General features: G+C 40.8%; 1 protein-coding gene across 1 annotated transcript; it reads left to right on the top strand.

The window, feature by feature from the left end:
- Positions 1 to 4259: 4259 nt before the first annotated feature.
- Positions 4260 to 20348, top strand: mtg2 (mitochondrial ribosome-associated GTPase 2). Its single transcript, XM_055652119.1, has 7 exons — positions 4260 to 4399; positions 7562 to 7777; positions 10860 to 11007; positions 12935 to 13050; positions 13128 to 13346; positions 16222 to 16360; positions 19548 to 20348. Exons 2-7 carry the CDS (start codon positions 7568 to 7570, stop codon positions 19943 to 19945), a joined length of 1230 nt encoding a protein of 409 aa, XP_055508094.1. The 5' UTR covers positions 4260 to 4399; positions 7562 to 7567; the 3' UTR covers positions 19946 to 20348.
- Positions 20349 to 21741: the final 1393 nt, after the last annotated feature.

Below are 21741 nucleotides of genomic sequence, written 5' to 3'. Positions count from 1 at the left end.
CTGCAGATTGATGGTCCTTGAGGCAGATTCAAGCAGGTTTGACAGCAATTTTACTCCAGCCTACATCAAAAGAGTGCCAAAGATTCTACCAAGTTTTTCTGAGGACAATTCATGGGAGTCAGGAATTTGGACAGAGGTCCGGGAGAGGCCAAAGGAAAGTGTTGGTTTGGGGCTAGTGCTTCCTCTTTCTGAGAAAGTGTGTGTCAATGTGCTAGGATAGGAGGTTATAAGGGTGGATGTGAGGGAAAAGGAGGATGAGGCTGAAGGTGGGAGGAACAATTGAGTGGGTGAATGATTAAAGAGGAATTGAGGAAGAAGGAAAGGGATTAGGAAAGGGTGGCAGAAGAAGAGGCTGTGCACAGGAACATCTGTTTTTTGATATGTGTAAGCAGCAGAGTCTAGTCACCAATTTTCCTGGACCTTCAGTTAGAGGAAACACCATGCTTTGTCAATATCCCTGTCTGACAAGAGGTTTGCAATGATCACCTTATATTAAAAGATTCACAAAAGACAGTTCCTTGAAATTTGACTAATATCAAGTAACCGTCAATCCTGAGAGACTGCCCAAGTATTATCATGATTAATAGGACGCTGTTTCTAGGCATGTCTGAGAAGAAAATGTTGTTTCATACCTGAGCCTGCTGTAATGGCTTTCAGAAAATATAGTTAAACATTGATTCTTGCTGCTATATTCTCTCCCTTGAAAATTCAGCCATAATCGGTTGTTCATAATTTAGATTCAAATGTTCCAGTTTCATCCTTGTTGCAACTTTGATCTCTCGTGCTCTCTTTGTTTCATCGTTGTGCATTTTGAAATAAAACATCTTACTGCTCAACTATATAGAACATGCTTTGAGTTAGTATTACTGTTGTGACTTTTTGAACTGAGTGGGGAGGCCGAAGCTGGTTACTATAAAAGTCATAGTGTCATGCATGCATGGTCTTTGTAGTCTTTATTTGTCAAGGGAAGTAGACATTGTCTCAAAAACCCTCTTGGTAGAATCTCCAAACTATATTGAATTTATATTATTTTAAATACCAAGATCTATCTGAAGGGATAGATTGGCACAGCACGAGGACTCAACTGAAACTTGAACTCAGGATCAGATGAAAAGCTATACTTTATAATCTACGAACCTATCTCCATTGACGTATTACAGGTAATCCATTCCACCTCCTTTATTTTTCTGTGTTTTTTTTTAAAAAAAAAAAAAATATTTGTAACTTTCTACCCTCTCTTTCTCTCTTTGTCTATAAAAAAATAAAAACATAGAAGCAGAAGTAATTGATAATTGAAAATGTTAATAATGTATGACTGCTGTATATGAAAAGTCTTTTTATTATAATATGTAACTATACTTTATAATATGTCTACTTCTAATAAAAATATAAAAAATAAATAAATAAATAAATACCAAGATCCAATAAATGATTAACTAAAGTTTTAGTTACAAAAGCTTTAACATTTTGAGTGTAGACAAGTAACTTTGCAGAATTACATATTTACAATGGGAGCATATTGTAGTTGCCAAGACGCTTCTGAATATTCAAAAATCTTTGCTGGGACACAAAAATTCAATCGGATGGGCTAAAAGCTTCTGAGGACAAAGACCCAGATACCCAACATTAATGTTATGAAACACTTGGTACTGCAGATGCTGGAATCTTGCATAGAACATAAAGTGTTGCTGTTACTCAATGAGTCAGGCAGCATCTCTGAAGGACATGAATATTTGACATTTTGAATTTGTGTCCATCTTCAGAAATGACTTGTGAGAACTGACTCTTGAGTCCATAAGTAACCTGATTATTGATTTACAGACAAATGTGCCATGCTTTATCTGCCATGGGACCAAATAAGTCTGGTCTGGAAGCTTCCTTTATCTTTATCACATTGGTGTGAAATAACTTAAGCTGACGATTTCTGAATTGATCTAGGCCAATTCATATACTTAGCTGTCTTAGGTAGATACCCTGTCTGTTTGTCTGCCTTTGCTTTTCATTTCAAACTGATTTTTGCATCCAGTGTACATGAGACTGTTTGTGAAGATTGTTCGTTTTGAATTAATGGCAGCTACTACACAACTTTCTAACCCCTGAATAATTCTCAACAATTGCTATTGGTTTGTTATTGTCACATGTACCGAGATGTAGTGAAGGACTTGGTTTTGCATGCTATTCAGGTAAATCATTGTATATATGAGTACATTCAAGTAGTCTGAAGACTGGTCCCAACCCAAAACATTCCTATCCATCTCCTCCACTGATGCTGAATTCCTCCAGCACTTTTGTGTTCCATGCACGAGTATAACAGGTAGTGCAATGAGAAAAATTACCAGAATGCAGAATATAGTGCTCCAGCATTATAGATACATAGATACAGAGAAATTGGAGATAAAGTGCCAGGACCAAAGTTAGGTCAGTTAAGGGCAACAACCTTTTTTACTCGTGGGCATTTTTCATCATTCTAGAAAAACGCCCCGACCTACTTGATGCCACGAGTACCTACGACTAGCATCGCGGCCTGCTACGACCTCGTGACGACAGAGGTTGTGAAAGTGGGACAGGCCCAGCAGACCGGGGTTACGTCCTTAGCTTACGATAGGCCCATTTAGTCAAATGCTTGTATCCAGGGCTTTATTAGGCTTGAATTTCAAAATATTCTGTTCTATAACAGAACTGAAATTTTAGTCCAGAATGGGTGAAGCCTAAATAACAAGATAGCATGTGTGCATACAGAACACAAATTGCTGGAGGACTTCAGCTGGTCAGGCAGCATCTGTTGAAACGACATTTTGAGATCTTTAAAACTGGTCAGTCTATAACAGTGGTTCTCAACCTTTTTTCAGTGATGTACCCCCTGTGAAATTTTTTTTTCAGCCAAGTACCCCCTAACCAGCGCAAAGCATTTTTGGTTGAAAAAAAAAAGACTTAAAACAGAGCACTGTGCCATCAGTGTCTGATTTATTAAACTTTGGAACTGATAAACACATACAAAATTCAAACATTTGAAAAAAAACTATTTCGAACATTTTAAATGTTAATAATCCATGACTAAATTTATTGCAAATATTTCTCATCACTAAAATGTAGTGATTCAAACTAATGTAGTGAAAACAGTGACCATATAACCATTTAAAACTATAAAATGAACCATTTAAAACTCCATAAATGTGCAAAACACTGCTCATTTGTAGTGGTCTCTCTTGAACTATTTGGAAATAAAAAGATATAACTAAAAAAAAGAAAGAAATAATTAACTTAATTATAAATAAAGATTTGTGCACATAAAAATAATTATCAACATAAAGTGTCCTCTTTTGGGATCATAGTAAAGATCTGTGCTCAAAAAGAAATCATTAACTTAATTTTAAATAAAAGCAGAAATTGCTAAAAATAAAAAAATAAAAATATTTATCATCTTAAAATATATTTTTAAGAATCAAAAAGAAGACTGACATCTTAACATTACAAACTGTCAACACTGAATATTGCATTGTTGCACTGAACTGAGTGTTTTTGCACTTAGTGAGACATTTTAGTGAGACACTTGGGCTTGTGCTTCACTGAGGATCTTTTTCATTCTTGGTGGCTTCATGCTACTGTTAGCTAATTTCTCCCCACAGAAAAAAACACAGTTCCTTGGGTGGGTTGCAACTTGTGGACGTAAATCTATAACAATCATGTTAAAGGCAAGTATTATGATTTATTAGTATTTTTTTTTAAAAGCAAGTATAAAATACTGTAGAAAAATGGATATAACAATGTAAAGTACTAATTTAGTTACCTCGTTGATGCTTAGATATTGAATTTATATTTGATATTTAACTTTTAATTTATTATGGTGTCTACTAGGTACTATGTTTACATATCTGTTGTGATGCTGCAAGTAAGAATAGTTTCCACATAAAAAATATTTATGGTAGTGTAGATCTATTGGTATTGGGTTATTATTGTCAGGGTATAGACCTATCGTGAACATTTTATTTTGTTGCTATCCAAGTACAAACATCCTTACACGAAAACAATCAAAACTATTCCGCGTGATGACATGAGATCTGAATGCAATCACATTATTTAGAAAACATACACTGGCATAATTGGTAGCATTAGGATTATTAACAGCCTGGTTTTCAATCCTTTACGTTTCTAAATTATGATAAAGGGTCTTCGCCTTGAATCCTTTAACAGTTTCATTCTCCATCGGTGCTGATGGAGTTTCCAAAAGCCTCCGTTATGTGCATGTGCGTGCAATCTTTCCTGAACTGTACACGTACAACCAAAGCGACAGCGTTGCCCAGCTCGGCTGTGTGCACTGAGCTGTGGCTGAGACCCGGGGTGTTCAACTGAACAGATCCGCTGCTTCAACCCCCCGGTTGTGGGGAGGGCACAGAAGCAGGTGAGTGTTGCGGGCGGGTCCCGGCTCCTTCCTCCAGCCGCTCCCCTCATTCCGCTGCCGTCAATGTCGGCCCGAGAGCCGCAGGCCTCGGCTGAATCCCCGAGCTCGCGTTAAACACCCTCCGTTGGGGTATAGCGCTGGCGCATGGAAAGTGGCCTGAAAGAGGAGATTTAGTTTAGAGATACAGCATGGCATCATGCCCTTCGGTCCACACCCACCACTAGTTCGATGTTACATCCACTCCCTGCGTACAGGTGTAATTTACAGAGGCCAATTAACCAGGTCTCTGGGATGTGGAGAACATTCAAACTGCAAACAGATAGCGCCCGAGGTCAGGATCGAACCTGGGTCTCTGGCGCTGAGAGGCAGCGGCTCTGCCAGCAGCGCTGCATCCATTACACAAAATATTCCGTTTATTAAAAAGGTAGCTGCGGTCAGTGGATGGCACTTGATCCCGTTTTGAAATATTTTAGCTTCAAACTTCATTCCAGTGAATTTGAGATTAGAAGTTCAGACTCAACACGCAGAGCAGAGGGAGTGCAGCAGTCTGAGCTGAAGTCTTTCCGATGCTCATTCATTTGTAGTTAAAAGATCCCAGGGTCATGCTTAGTTTAGAGATACAGCATGGAAATAAGTCCTTAGGTCCACCAAGTTTATGCCCACTATCCATCACCTGTTCACACCCATTCTATGTTAGACAAAAATGCTGGAGAAACCCAGCGGGTGAGACAGCATCTATGGAGCGAAGGAAATAGGCAACTTTTCGACCTGAAACGTTGCCCATTTCCTTCGCTCCATAGATGCTGCCTCACCCACTGAGTTTCTCCAGTATTTTTGTCTACTTTCGATTTTCCAGCATCTGCAGTTCCTTCTTAAACATTCTATGTTATCCCACTTTCGCATCCACTCCCTACACACTAGGCAATTTACAAAGGCCAATTAACTTACATGCACTCATGTCTTTGGGATGTGGGAGGAAACCGGAATACTTGGAGGAAAGCCACACAGTCACAGGGAGAATGTGTAAACTCCACGTAGACAGTGCCCAAGGTCAGGATCGAACCCCATTCTCTGGCGCTGTGTGGCAGCAGCTCTACCAGCTGTGCCACCGTGCAGCTAGTGTTCTTGGGAACGTAACAGAAATTCCACTGTCAATGTTACCAACAGTGAGATTGAGACACCAGAGACTACACACACTGTAATCTCGAGCAAAACACTGAAGGAGTCCCAACCAGAAACATGTGTAAGAAGAAACTGCAGATGCTGGTTTAAACCAAAGATAGACACAAAAAGCTGGAATAACTCAGCAGGACAGGCAGCATCTCTGGAGAGAAGGAATGGGTGACGTTTCGGGTCGAGACCCTTCTTTAGCAACCAGAAACATCGTCTGTTTATTCCTCTCCATGTATGCCTGACCTGATGACTTCCTCCAGTACTTTTGTTTAGTTACTGAAAGCAAATTAGATGGTCATCACCAGATTGCCAAGGGTGGGCCCTTATAATGGACAAACTGGCTGTAGTGCAGTTACATGGTGGTCCAATGGTTGGTGCTTGCTCTTACACAGCTCCAGGAATGAATCCTGAATACTGTGTGAAATTTGCACATTTGCGTTGTGATCGTGCAGTCTTCCCAATAGGTGTTTAATGTGAATTTCAAAAGAAAAACACATCAAACACTGGAAATTTGAAATAAAAACAAAACCTGCTGAAAATACTCAGCCGGTCAGGCTGCGGAAAGAAAATCAGTTTAAAATTCCACGTCATTCCTTGTGTCCTGAGATGTGGCTGTCCCGCATAGTTACTCCAGCTTTTTGTGTTTTTCATCGGTTTAAACCAGCATCTGCAGTTCCTTCCTACCCGTACTCCTTAATGTTTCAGGTCTAGGTTCCTTTGTCCAAACTTTGAAAGAGGGAAGTAAGGTAGTTTTCGGAAGGAAAGTAGATGGGGGAGGGATAGTGAGAACAAAGGGAATATCTCAGATAGGCCGTCCAAATAGGATGGCGGGGCCCATTATAAACACATGCACACCCTGTCAGTGTAATGTGTTGTGCATGATGAGTTATTGGGACAGATTAAACGAATAGAGCAAAAAAAAAACCACCCAAAATAATGACCACAATGAACTGCAGATGCTGTAGTCTTGAGCAAAATAAAGTGCTGGAGTAACTCAGTGTGTCAGGCAGCATCGATGGAGGGAATGATTAGGCACTGTTTTGGGTTGGAACCCTTCGTCAGACTCAATAGCTTCAGAGTCTAAGAAGGGTCTCAAACTGAAACGTCGCCTATCCATTCCCTCCGGACATGGATAAGAAAAAGAATGGGAAATACTGGAATAGGCAAGCAGGTCAGGAAACATCTGTGGAAAGATGGACGATTAATGTTTCAGATGAGGGACCCTTGAATAACCCTGAGGAAGCGAGAAGTAAGTTGGTCGGGGTAGCACCAAAATGCGGTTGATGCCAAGGGGATTTCTCAGATGGAGTGAACACGTGGCTGATGGAATAAGGTGCCATGGAGTGTATTTTAGTTCTGGTAGACTACATTACATTAGTAAGCCAGAACCACATCATCAATGAATGCTGCCTGGCCCACTCAGGTTTTCCAGCATTTTCTGTCTTTTTGCAACTGCAGGTGATGCAACATTTCACAGCAAATGAAAATTTAAAAATGGAGTGCAATAATGAAGATCAAAGAATGGACCAGGGTGCTGCAAAAGGGGCACTCCATTTGAAATGCAGAGAGGGGAAAGTGCCATCTCATGGTGGGAACCTGTTTGGGACTGGTGGAAATTGTGAAGGCTATTAAATATAGAGGTTGGCAGGTTGGAAGGTGAGGACCAGGGGAATAATGTGTTCTTGCTCTGTCCAAGAGGATAAGGGATGTGAGTAAAAGCACAGGAAATCAATGTGATGCAGTCAAGGGCTTTGCCCTCTCCTGTAGAGGGGAAGCCATGGTTCAGGAAGACATTTCAGAGACACCTGAAATGCAGACTGTCTCATTGCAAGTGGAGCAAATTCGATCGAGTTGGAGGGCCAAATTTCGAGCCAAATTTTGTTTGATTACGCATCAGTGAAATGTTTTGAGCTTTTTTACTCTTTTTAAAAATGCTGTATAAATGCAAATTGTTATTGATTCATCTTTTTAAAAATCACTATTTGCCAGCCTACCATGTCTATAAGACGGATCTTGACACTGAGAAAATGGATTCCGTTGCAGACTTCAGCGGAAGGAGTTTGGTCGTGTCAACATGTGGTGTGTCGTCTGCTGGCAGATACTGATTGCAGCCGTATATTGTCACGGAATTTCACTGTAAGCTGTTTAAAATATGCTAAGGCTCGAGGAGTTCGGAAGAAGAAGCAGCTTTCTGAAAAGAAACGGGTAATATTAACTGGTTCTTCACCCATGAAATTTTCGAAGGCTGCAAGAAACTTGACAAATGCTTTTAGTTTGATGGGGAAAGGAGGTACTTGTAGTCATAATGGTCTAGATTTGTGAGCAGAGCAAACAAGAAATATTAACCACTTTTTACATTATGTTTGTCCAGAGAGTTTATTTGAGCCTTTGCACTCAAAGGTGGTAATGAGCTAAGTGCAAGAGTTGCTGACGCACCCCAGTCCCCCCCGCAAACCAGCATTTTTCCCCCCCCCCCCCCCCTCCACTTCACACTGGGGAAAAAACAGCTGTATACTCAAGGATCACTCGAGCCCTGATCACTCCCTCTCCTCCTTTCTCCCACCGGGCAGAATATACATAAGCTTGAAAGCACGTACCACCAGATTCAAGGACAACTTAATCCCTGCTGTTATCAGACATTTGTACAGACCTCTCATAAGCTAAAAATGTTTCACTCATCTTCCAATCAACCTTGCTGTAGCACTCACACTTTTGCAATCAGCACTGTCTATGTGGCTGTGACATGATATTCTGCACTCTGTTTATTTTCCCTTTTGTATAACCTGATTTACTTGTGCATGGTGTGATCTGCCAGGATAGCACGCAATTAATCCCAGTAAACATGACCGTAATAAACCCATAGCAATACCAACCCCAGCACCACATTCTCCACAGATCCCAGACTTGTGTGAATTAAACAGGTAACATTATACCATCTTAACTAATCAGACTGCAGAATCTTTACTGAAACGTACAGGATCTACATCAGGAAATGAGAGTACCAATTTAATTGAGAAATCTGTTTATCAATCAATTTTTAGAATGGGAGATAGAAATGAAAGATGAGAAATAATTTAAATTCTCAATAATATTTTGAACGGGAAGGAATGATACTCCGAATGTTCAAGTTATGTTTCACTGCTGGAAAAGTTCTGCAGTAATTATTATTTATGATTTCTTTAAAAATTAATTCCTACTCTTTTTGTTAAGTTTAAAATTCGGAAATGCTTCATCCTTCTAATGATTAGGTTGTGAAATGTCTCCAAAAGATACCAAAGTACTGCATCCTCAAAAAAAAGAGAAATCCTGATTACATTATCTGAATTTTTGCATTTAACCACTATGCTGGGTGGTAATATGACCTGCGAGGAGGATGCTATGAGGCTGCAGGGTGACTTGGATAGGTTGGGTAAGTGGGTAGATGCATGGCAGATGCAGTATAATGTGGATAAATGTGTGGTTATCCACTTTGGTGGCAAGAACAGGAAGGCAGATTATTATCTGAATGGTGTCAGATTAGGAAATGGGTAGGTGCAACGAGACCTGGGTGTGCTTGTACATCAGTCATTGAAAGTAAGCATGCAGGTATAGCAGGCAGTAAAGAAAGCTAATTGGCATGTTGGCCTTCATTGTGAGAGGATTTGAGTTTAGGAGCAACAAAGTCCTACTGCAATTGTACAGGACCCCGGTGAAACCGCACTTGGAGTATTGTGTGCAAATTTGGTCTCCTAATTTGAAGAAGGACATTATTGCTATTGAGGGAGTGCTGCGTAGGTTCACCAGGTTAATTCCCGGGATGGCGGGACTGACATATGATGAAAGAATGGGTCGACTGGGCTTGTGTTCACTGGAATTTAGAAGGGTAGGAGGGGATCTTAATGAAGCATATAAAATTCTTATAGGATTGGACAGGTTAGAATGCAGGAAAAATGTTCCCGATGTTGGGAGAGTCCAGAACCAGGAGTTACAGTTTAAGAATAACGGGTAGACCATTTAGGACTGAGATGAGGAAAAACATCTTCACCCAGAGAGTTGTTAATTTTGTGGAATTCTCTGCCACTGAAGGCAGTGGAGACCAATTCACTGGATGTTGTCAAGAGAGGGTTAGATTTAGCTCTTTAAGTTAAAGGAATCGAGGGATGTGGGGAAAAAGCAGGAACGGGGTACTGGTTTTAGATGATCAGCGATGATCATATTGAATGGCGGCGCTGGCTCGAAGGGCTGAATGGCCAACTCTTGCACCTATTTTTCTATGATAGATAGATAGATCCTTTATTGTCATTCAGGCCTTTCGGTCTGAACAAAATTATGTTTTCTGTATCTAATGTATGAATATTGGCTGTAATTGCTCCATTTGTTTTAATAATGATGAACACAATCATAACTTCAACATAACCACCAAATCGAGGCTATTGTTTCAGATATCCATGACCACGTTCAAGCACGTCACCGAGTAAAATCTGAATGTCTATCATCCAATAACTGCAATTGGAGAAACAAAAGAAAACAATTTAAATTTAAGGAGATTGAACAGACTGCAGTTGCTGGAATCTTGACCAAAAAGCAAACTGCTGTTATTGTCGCCCTTGACTGGAAGGATGTGGAGGTTTTAGAGAGGGTGCAGAAGAGGTTTACCACAATGATGTTTGGGTTAGAGTGTAATGGGTATAATGAGAGGTTGGACAAATTTGGATAGTTTTCTCTGGATCCTCAGAGGCTGAGGGGAGACCTAATAGAAGTAAATAAAATTATGAGGATATTATAATTGTAGGGTTGACACTCAGAACCTTTTTTCCCCAGGGTAGAAATATCACCCAAAGATTAAAGGGCATAGCTTTAAGATGAGAGGGCCAAAGTTTAAAGGAGATGTGCAAGGCAAGTTTTTTTACATAGAGGGTGATGAGTGCCTAGGCCAAACTGCCTGGGGTAGTGGTGGAGGCAGAAACAAGTGGCATTATGGGTGAAAGGCCTGTTCCTGGACTGGATTGTTCTATATTCCATGCTGAAGGAACTCATCAGGTCAGGTAGTTTCTGTGGAGAGAAATGGTCGGGACCATTCTTCAGACACAGAGGAAGGATTCTGACCCAAAACATTGTCTGTCCATTTCCTTCCACAAGCTGAGTTCCCCAACAGTTTGTTTGTAATTGAAGCTTAACATTGCTACATTGCAATCTTTTCTTCAGGAAAACAATCCACGTATTTTATGGACTTTCTGCTTCTAAAGAGGGAAAAAAGAACAAAAGTGTTGGAAAATGTTTTGTAGACTAAGGTTTTTGTCTGATTTAGACTCGGTACTTTGTGGATCAGCAAAGGGTCACAGTGACAGGTGGGAAAGGTGGTGATGGAACATGCGCTTTCCACAGTGAACCCCGGAAAGAGTTTGGAGGACCTGATGGTGGAAATGGAGGGGATGGAGGTCACGTTATTTTAAAAGGTAACACGTTTTGCCACTATTCTCTTCTTTCTTCATGCATTTATTGAGTGTTGAGTGCTCTCTAGTGGCCACTGTTCATTCATGTGCCTTGATGGTGAATGCCAACAAACGATTTGACAATGGACAGCATCATATGCAACTGGGATCCTTGTAACCACAAACCTTCCTGGAGAGAGATCAATGGGCAGTAAAGAAGAGCATAATCCCTCATGAATTTTCTCTTGACTCTCGCATCCGGAGGCTAACTGAAGCAATCGTGCTGAGATTTAACTCTCTACTCCCACACAATCCAGGACTGAACATGGTTGTATGGCTGCGATTAACTGAGTAAATGTAAGTGCTGGACATCTCCGGGAGTTGATTTTCTTGTTAAGAAGTTTTTTATAGTTCCATTAGAACAATATTGGTCTTTTATATAGCTTATTATTATTTCATGGTGTTTTCATAGATTATTTAAATGTTTAACAGATTTTAACACTGTCGATTAATAAATAAGATTTGAAAACAAAATGTCTTTGTGAATGGGAAGTGCATCACCACATGCCACTAGTCAATTTTAAGGAAAGTTTTTGAACAAATTAAGATGCATCAAAATTGTATATATATTTCATCCACTTTATTGTACAAAAAATGTTGCGTTTGTTGTAATGTAGTTTTCATCTAAGAAAAGCGTTTAAGGTTGTACTGAGTCATTGCAATATCCTGGGTGGTAATCTGTTTTTTTGCAGTGCAATCCATGTGATGTAAGAAAATTGAGAGCTAATTTGTAAGATTCCGTAAATAAATAGGATTAATGACTCGACGATCTGATTTAGTGGGGTCAGATCAAGTACGTTTGCATCATGACTCATGGTGATCTTCTCTTGCAGCAGCCTATAAATGAGACCAAATCTGAAAATAGGTGCTGAGCCTGAAAATAGAAATGGAAGGCATAGATATTGGCATAAAGCGTTCTCGTCAGAGTTTGAGATTTACTAACCTGTTACAGTTAATGTTGGTCGAGGGGTAAATACTGACAGGATACTGGGAGATGTGTAGGAAGGAATTGCAGATGCTGGTTTGCACCCAAGATAGACACAAAATGTTGGGAGTAATTCAGTAGGTCAGGCAGTATCTCTGGAGAAAAGGAATAGGTGATGTTTTGGATCGACACCCTTCTTCCAGTCTGAAGAAGGATCTCGACCCAAAATGTCACCTATTCCATTTTCTCCAGAGATGCTGCCTGTCCTGCTGAGTTACTCCAGCATTTTGTGTCTATCTTCGGATACAAGGAGAGCAGCTTTGCTCTCACTATTGTACCATGGGAATTTGACATACAAGCCGGAGGGAAGACAATGTTATGAATTAATTACTCATGTAAATTTGCAATCTTCAAAATTAGTCTAATTAATCAAACATCTATTGATTTAGAAATCTGCGTGTCCTATTTATATAGCCTATCTACATTTAAAAAAATTATAGAATATGTATCCGCTAGCTTCTTTGGTGGAAGATTTCCAAGATAAAAGTAACTGTTAAAAAGCAGATACTTTAAATGATTAAATTATCCATGACAATTTTTCCAATCACAATGGTTTCATTTTGCTTAAGATGTGAAAAAATGGTTGTTACCGCAATGTGGCTTTGCAGTGTGGCATCTTGTTCATGTTGCTTTGACCACGTGGCTCGAAAGACTGCAGGATACTTGAGTTTATGAGCTGTGCATTCCACTGCAGGGGGATGTGTCACTGTTTTATACTCACTGGTCTGAAATATTAATGATGATGACTGGAGGTGTAAGCTAAAGCAAATGGTAAAGCAAGTACTCTCTGGAATTCATAAAGAATTAAATTTAAACCTGCTCCAGCACAAACTGCAACCCCCTTGTGAACTATTATTCTATGTTTGGTATCTACTTAATTAATTTCAGGTAATCTTGATTTTGCAGTGGCTCAACAAGTGAAATCGCTGCTGGGCATTAAATCATATTATCGTGGGATTGATGGAGAAGCTGGAGCAAGTAAGAATTGTTATGGAAAGAATGCAGCCCACACTTACTTACTGGTGAGTGGAGGCAACTGTTCAAAACGCATCATTTCTGTGGTGTTTCCAGGTTAATTGCACGTTGTGTATGTCTGTAGGTGCCAATTGGTACGGTGGTCAAGGAAGATGGGAAGGTAGTCGCCGACCTGTCACGTCACGGTGAAGAGTACGTGGCATCGTATGGTGGTCTGGGTGGCAAGGGAAACCGCTTCTTTCTATCTAATGAGAACCGTGCACCAATGTCGGCAACGCCGGGGGAAGAGGGTGAGCAGCGGGTCATGCAGATGGAACTCCGGACTATGGCTCACGGCGGCTTGGTATGTAAAGGAACAGCAGAAGTTAGTCATCTTTTGCAACTTGCTGGGATGCAGTGCAAACCCACACTTTAAACCTCGGTTAACTTTGAAGCAACGTCTTATGCAACTTATTTTTAGAACCGTGGAGAATGTTTGGCAGATGTGACAGGAGTCTCAGGAAAACCTTTCATTATCTTTCCCCGACAATCTTTTACACAGCTATTAAACGGTCAGGATGTAAAAAAAACAATACTGCTTTCAGCATCTGCAAAGTTGAATCGGTGCTCGGTCAACATGAGCAGCAGGAACCAACAGCATGGAGAAGGGTCACAACCCAAAACCTCACCTATCCATGTTCTCCAGAGATGCTGCCTGACCTGCTGAGTTACTCCAGCACTTTGTGTCTTTTGAAAAACAATTTAATGTTCCAGCTTATGGGGGAAAAAATTGTTTTACCGTCCCTTTGTGTCACATCATTGTGAACCTCATTGGTTCGTGGATACAAATGCCCTTCAGGATTTCTCTTCCACAGCAAATTCCTTAAATTCCATTCCCTCGTGCAGTCAGTCTCACACCGTGTAATGCTTTTACTGTCCCTCCGGACTGTCCCCTCTGCCACAACAATCCACTTTCACCCTGTTTCTCCCTGCATCCCCAGAGAGGCTCAATTGAAGTTCCATTGACCAGAAACATTGACACTGTTTCTATCTCAGTAGAAGCTGCCTGACTTTTAGTTTAGTTTTGTTTAAATATAGCATGGGCCGGTCGACCACCGGGTCCACACTGACCAGCGATCATCCGCACACTATGTTATCCCACCTCCTCAGCCTCCACACACGGAGCCAATTTACAGGTAAATTTTGGGGGAAACCAGAACACCCAGTGGAAACCCACACAATCACAGGGAGAACATGGAAACTCCCCACAGACAGCACCCAAGGTCAGGATCAAACCCAGGTTTCTGTCACTGCGAGCCAGCAGCTCAACCGCTTTGACTTATTGGGAAAATGTTTTTGTTTATACTTCAGACTTCCAGGATCTGTGCGATTTTATATTTTTTATGCTGTATGGTTATTCTTATTTTTAGTAAAGCCTAAAAAATTCTATTAGTTCTTTTCCACATGATTCAATTATGGCTTGTTGTGTTAGCAATTTGTACTTGTTTAACTCGAATAACGTCATTACCAATGATATAATTTGTGAGTTTTTATTTTCTTTGAGACACCGATTTTGTTTGAAATGTAAAATGTAGTGACAAAAAAAATCCCTCTTGTCAGTTCCTTCCCCAACCGAGAGATCAGGAAGAAGAACTACCCAAGACATTTGCTAATTGTGTGTGTGTTGGGAAGTTAGAGTAACCTGCAGCTTATTTTCATCAATGCTGACTCCCATTCCTAATCATCTGCACAGCGCTGTGCTGTTATTAAGAGAGGTTAATATGCACCATCTTCATTTCCATGGTTGTGTACGGTAAATTAAAATAATCATTCAGAGCTGACTTTTGTGATGGTGCATGCTTTGAAATCACTTGAGCCCACCAATAATTTCACTCTGCAATGAAATAACGAGAAGATTTTAAAAAAAATATTGTTTTTCCAAATCCTCAGAACACCTCAAGTAACATAACAGCCACGATTTACAAGCATGGTCATAACGGTAATACAAAAAAGTTATCTGCCAGTTTGTAAACAGCAATGTTCTACAAACAGATAATCAATTAAAAAATAGAATTATTGCAAAGTCAATTGGAGCAGGAGGGATCTGCTCGACTTCTCAACACTGCTGTCCCACCACCATTCAATTTGATCATGTCATGAAAAGATGCATGGGTTGATTGGTAAACTGGCCATTGTAGATGCTCCTGGCCTATAGGTGAATGATAGAATCTGGGGGAATTGATGGTAATGTGGTGAGAATAAAATAGGATTAGTGTAAATGGGTGTTTAACAGGTAACATGGATTAATTGGGCCGAAGGGTCAGTCTCTGTGCTGTGTGACCCTGACCTGTACATAGCCATGATCTGTCCATTTGAAATAATGGGTTAAACTTACTTAAATCCTGAACTATTTCATCTGCAATGTTAAATAATACAGCAAATTGCCCAACTGGTCAGACCATATAGAAACCAGGAACTGCAGATGCTGGTTTACCAAAGAAAGGCACCAAGTGCTGGAGTAACTCAGCAGGTCAGGCATCATCCCTGGAAAACATGGATAGGTGACGTTTTGTGTTGGGACACTTCTCCAGACCATTTGCTTGTCAAGAGACCAAGACCATTATAGGGATGTGGGAACATCTGCAGGCAATTAGTCACAAGGAACGATACTGACCCATGTACCTCTACATCAGGTGTGAATTCTAAAGGGTCTTATCAAGGAATGTTGCAAAATAGGTAAAAAAATTGATATGAAAGTGACAATCTGTTGCTTTTATATTTCGTGAAATAACAAACCGTTTTGTTGGTTTAAGATGTGAGCTCCAAATCAAAGACTGATTAACATGCTGAGGAGAATTAATATATTTTCTAACAGGGTTTACATTTAAAAATTCCCTAAATTCCACACATAATAACATGTCCTTCCTTGCTTACTAAATGAAATACAGTGTTTTTCCTGTGGAAAAGTGTTGTTCCTTACTGATCCTGAATCTAGTGAAGTAAGAAATTGGAACAGTTTTATCAAGAATGCTGTGTCCTCACCATAACACCGCCGTTATTATTATAAGCCATTTTTCTAAACATTTATTGAGACTATTGGTAATTTATATCTATGAATGGGCTTTATTGTGCCTTATTTAAAAGCAGACAAAATTGGACAAGCTTATATGGCTGCAAAGCATTTATTTTCACCCAGCAGGATTCGAGAAGAAGTCTAAATGTTTTCTTGTTACGTCAAGGTTGGCTTCCCCAATGCGGGAAAATCATCTCTTCTGAGAGCAATCTCGAATGCCCGGCCAGCCGTTGCTGATTATCCATTTACAACATTAACTCCTCACGTTGGTGTCATCCAATATCAAGACTTCGAGCAGATCGCAGGTAAACAGTGACTTGAAAACAATGTTGTAAATTGGGCGGGCGGCACAGTGGTGCAGCGGTAGAGTTGCTGCATCACAGTGTCAGAGACCCGGGTTCAATCCTGACTACGGGTGCTGTCTGTACAGAGTTTGTACATTCTCCCTATGACCACGTGGGTTTTCTCCATGTGCTCTGGTTTCCTCTCACACTTCAAAGACGTACAGGTTTGTAGGTTAATTGGCTTTGATAAAGTTATAAATTGTCCCTAGTGTGTAGGATAGTGCTAGTGTTTGGGGTGATCACTAGTCGGCGCAGATCCGGTGGGCCGAAGGGTCTTTTTCTGCGTTGTATCAATCTTACAATGTGTTTTAAACTATCAGCCTACTGTGGTTTAGATTCTAGTGGCCTTGAAAGTTGAAAATATATTTATCGCTTCATAATTCTGATGACTTCCAATCTGTTTAAGAAGTGATTTAAACCAGAATTCTGTAATTTGGATTACATTTATTGTAAATATAAGTCTGCTCCTATAGATTATTTCCTGCACATAGAAACATAGAAACATAGAAATTAGGTGCAAGAGTAGGCCATTCGGCCCTTCGAGCCTGCACTGCCATTCAATATGATCATGGCTGATCATCCAACTCAGTATCCCGTACCAGCCTTCTCTCCATACCCTCTGATCCCCTTAGCCACAAGGGCCACATCTAACTCCCTCTTAAATATAGCCAATGAACTGGCCTCGACTACCCTCTGTGGCAGAGAGTTTCAGAGATTCACCACTCTCTGTGTGAAAAAAGTTCTTCTCATCTCAGTTTTAAAGGATTTCTCCCTTACCGTTAAGCTGTGACCCCTTGTCCTGGACTTCCCCAACATCGGGAGCAATCTTCCTGCATCTAGCCTGTCCAACCCCTTAAGAATTTTGTAAGTTTCTATAAGATCCCCTCTCAATCTCCTAAATTCTAGACAGTATAAACCAAGTCTATCCAGTCTTTCTTCATAAGACAGTCCTGACATCCCAGGAATCAGTCTGGTGAACCTTCTCTGCACTCCCTCTATGGCAATAATGTCCTTCCTCAGATTTGGAGATCAAAACTGTACGCAATACTCCAGGTGTGGTCTCACCAAGACCCTGTACAACTGCAGTAGAACCTCCCTGCTCCTATACTCAAATCCTTTTGCTATGAAAGCTAACATACCATTTGCTTTCTTCACTGCCTGCTGCACCTGCATGCCTACCTTCAATGACTGGTGTACCATGACACCCAGGTCTCGCTGCATCTCCCTTTCCCATAGTCAGCCACCATTTAGATAATAGTCTGCTTTCCTGTTTTTGCCACCAAAATGGATAACCTCACATTTATCCACATTATACTGCATCTGCCAAACATTTGCCCACTCACCCAGCCTATCCAAGTCACCTTGCAGTCTCCTAGCATCCTCCTCACTGCTAACACTGCCCCCCAGCTTAGTGTCATCCACAAACTTGGAGATATTGCCTTCAATTCCCTCATCCAGATCATTAATATATATTGTAAATAGCTGGGGTCCCAGCACTGACCCCACTAGTCACTGCCTGCCATTGTGAAAAGGACCCGTTTACTCCCACTCTTTGCTTCCTGTTTGCCAGCCAGTTCTCTATCCACATCAATACTGAACCCCCAATGCCATGTGCTTCAAGTTTGCATACTAATCTCTTATGTGGTTCCGTGATGATCTTGAATGTAGTGAAGTAGGAAACTAGAACAGTTTTATCAAGAATGCTGTATTTTCACCTTATCATTCCACCAATGAAATGAGGATAAATATTTTTCTAAATATCTATTCCCACCATCCTGCTGCTTAATCTCCTTGTGAGGTACAGCATATTATTATGTAGTCAGTAATCAGACATTATCTGTGCTAAGAAAATCAGTTGAGAAAAGCGAAAAAAGAATTGAGCTTTAGTTTTTATTACCCCAGTTCTGATATAGGATCTTTGCCTTTATCTTTCTTTTTCTTTCTGCGGATCTGAATTATCTGCTTAAAATCTAGTTGCAGTCTCACAGCGCCAGAGAACCAGGTTCGGAACTGACTATGGGCGCTCTATGTATGGAATTTGTACGTTCTCCCCGTGACCTGCATGGGTTTTCTCCGGGTGCTTCGGTTTCCTCCCGCACTCCAAAGATGTAGAGTTATGTCAGCTAATTGGCTTGGTAAAATTGTAAATTGTCCCTAGTGTGTGTAGGATTGTGCTAGTGAGCGGGGATCGCTGGTCAGCGTAGACTGGGTAGGCCGAAGGACTATTTTTCCACGCTGTAATCTCTAAACTAAATTAAACTAAACTAAAGTTTTTGTAGCTCCAAAGGTATCCCTGGCAAAGATTCAATGATATCAGCAAGCATCCATCCTTTAGCCCTCAGTTCTTGGTAAATGCACCATATTGTTTACGTCAATTAACTGCTCCATCCTCCAGCAGTAATGCTTTTAATGGGGTGGGTTGCTGGTAAGAGAGTAGGCAGATAATTTCCCATGGATGCTCAGGATTTTTAAACAATATTCCCTGCTTCACAGGAGGTGAAGCTGTAAACAACCTACAAAATTGACTGAACAAAAGGAAGAGAATATTAGGAGAAGTGAGTTAATTAAATGTAGGTTAGAAAACTAGTGCGGTAAAGAGATTTGAGTAGGTAATTCCAGAAATTTGAGCTGAAAGCATTGATGTTGTGAAGGACTTGGGGAATTTGATTTTCAATGAGAGGGATAGATAGGGTGACTGAAGAGACTTTTACTCACTGGTGGGCCCCTCTCGTTCATGACTGACCATGGGTGATGCAAGCCTGGGCGATGTCATATGGAGGACAGGCTGTTGCCCATGCAGCACGCCCCCCCCCCCTCTCCACGTTGTTCCAAAGGAACAGCAGGGCCGTTACAGTTTGGCACCAGCACTGTCACAGGTAGCATCTCTGAAGAAAATGGATGTGACGCTTCAGTTCGGGACTCTTCTTCAGTGAAGAAAGGTCCCGACCAGCATTTTGTCGATCTATAGTGTAAATGGGTGGCTGATGGTTAATATAGATGCGAAGGACAGAAGAGCCTGTTCCTATGATGTATCTCCTTATGACTCGTTAATGACTGAGGCAGAATTGTATTTAATTAGCAATGTAAAAACAGCAGCTTAATTTGCGAAGGATGGAATTCTGTATTGAAAGATGTATTCCTTCTGTAGTTGCAGACATTCCTGGAATCATTAGAGGTGCTCATGAAAACAAAGGCCTGGGAATTTCCTTTCTGAAACACATTGAACGCTGCCGTTTTCTACTATTTGTGCTCGATCTGTCAACAGCGGAGCCCTGGCAACAGCTGGAAAGTTTAAAATATGAACTGGAGCAGTATGAGAAAGGATTGTCGGAGAGACCATTTTGTGTCATTGGGAGCAAGATAGACATTCCAGAGTCCAAAGCCAATTTTGTATTGCTTCAAGAAAAAGTAAAGCATAGTAGACTAATCCCTGTGTCTGCACTTACGGGCGAAAACATTGAAGAGCTTTTAATGCATCTCAGGGAACTATACGATGGCTATCTGGAGATTACCAAGATTGATGGAAGCACACCAGTCAAATGGTAAATCACTGGTATGGGAGTAAATTATTAAATTTGCTTAAAAATATTGTGTGATTCTTTTATTTCCAATTTGAAGCTCTGGTGAACCCTTTAAGATCCTTTGAATAATGTTTCTCTACAGGAATAGACTTTCTCCAAAGTTTTACAATGATGGAAACAGATGGTAAATTCATTTACATTTTACAAAAACTTTAAGTGTATAAGCAATTTGAGACTTGGGGTCATTTGACAAAATGTAGGGTGTATGAGAGAAACTGGGGTCTTCGACTGCTTTCAAAGCTGTCTCTTTTTTGGGGAGGGTTGTGGGGTAGAGGGATGTGGGCTGTTCATCGCCGGTGGGTCTGTGAAGCTAACAACTATTATTGTTGAATGATGTGACCACCAAGATAATAAAAGGTGGTATTGACCATGGTCTTTCCTCAGAGCATTTCTTCTGTAACCAGCAGGTTTTACAAATGTTTTGGTTTATTATGTGGCTTTTCTGGTTATAATCTGTCAGCAATCCTACTTCCTTCTCATTATCCTCATTGCCCACTCCTGTTGGTGTGAGGTTGTTTAGTTTAATTTAGAGATACAACATGAAACGGGCCCAGCGGCCCACAGACCATTGGCCGACCATTGATCACCCGCCCACCAGTTCTGTTATCTTTCTTTCACATCCTACACACTGGAGACAATTTACAGAAGCTGATCAGGATACAAACCTGCACGTCTGGAATGTGGGAGGAAACCACGCAGTTACAGGGAGGACATACAAACTCTGTACAGACAGCACCCAAAGTCAGGATCGAGCCATGGTCTGGTGCTATACGGCAGCAACTCTACCGCTGTGTCACCTTCAATGGCAACATGGTTGCATGGTGTGTTCCTGATTAGCCACCTAGACTACTTTCCTGGTGTAGGTCAGCATTATGTTTCTTTCTTGCTAAATTATCATACATATTAAGACTACTAGCTCCAATATGAAGGATTTTATCCTAGTCTAATTTGTCCTTCACACTTAATTGTGCAAGATGTTGGTGGGGCTGCACGGAGTATTGTACCCAGTTTTGGTCACCCTGCTATAGGAAAGATGTTATTAAGCTGGAAAGACTAGAGATATACGAGGGTGTTGCCAGAATTTGTGGATCTGAGCTATAGGGAGAGTTTGGGTCGGCAAGAACTTTATTCCTTGGAGCATGGAGCACACAAAGACGAGTGATAGTCTTAAAGAGATAGATCAAATCATGAGGGGAATCGTTGGGGAGAATGCACAGTCTTTTTCACAGAGTTGGGGAATCAAGAACCAGAAGGCATATGTTTAAGGTGAGGGAAGAAATATTTAGTAGGATCCCGAGGGTCAACCTTTTCCACGCAGAGGGTGGTTGGTGTATGGAACGAGCTGCAGTGAAAGTAGTTGAGGCAGGTACAATAACAACATTTAAAGACATTTTGACAGGTACATGGTTAGGAAAGGTTCAGAGGAATATAGGCCCGACGTGGGAAAATGGGACTAGTTTAGATTGGGAATCCTGGTTAGCATGGACATTGAATCAAGGCCTGTTTTCATGCTATATAACTCTATGTTGTGTACTGATTCTTGATACAACATTGTTTCCTTGACAGCCACGTTTTCTGGATTTTCTCTCCTTGCCTTTTGCCCTTGTTGCCAGTCATTTTTGAATGACTCACTTGTTTGATGTCAGCAAATAACAGTTTCCAGTCTTTTGCTGAGCTCTGTCTTATGTAACAAAATCATCCCTCCACCGGTCACCTGCCTAGTGGAATAATTAAAATTAGATCCAGCACTGCCCCTTCTCT

Source organism: Leucoraja erinacea, chromosome 21 (assembly GCF_028641065.1).
Source record: "Leucoraja erinacea ecotype New England chromosome 21, Leri_hhj_1, whole genome shotgun sequence".
In the NCBI taxonomy this organism is placed as follows: Eukaryota; Metazoa; Chordata; class Chondrichthyes; order Rajiformes; family Rajidae; genus Leucoraja; species Leucoraja erinaceus.
Note: the sequence above shows the minus strand (reverse complement) of the source record. Positions and strands in the feature narration are given on the sequence as shown.

Bases quoted from the DNA above. Each gene is read 5' to 3' on its own strand.
- mtg2 (XM_055652119.1), top strand. From the start codon at position 7,568: ATGTCTATAAGACGGATCTTGACACTGAGAAAATGGATTCCGTTGCAG. The intron at 7,778-10,859 runs GTAATATTAACT...TGTCTGATTTAG, and splicing joins AGCTTTCTGAAAAGAAACGG to ACTCGGTACTTTGTGGATCA. The intron at 13,347-16,221 runs GTATGTAAAGGA...TGTTACGTCAAG, and splicing joins CTATGGCTCACGGCGGCTTG to GTTGGCTTCCCCAATGCGGG.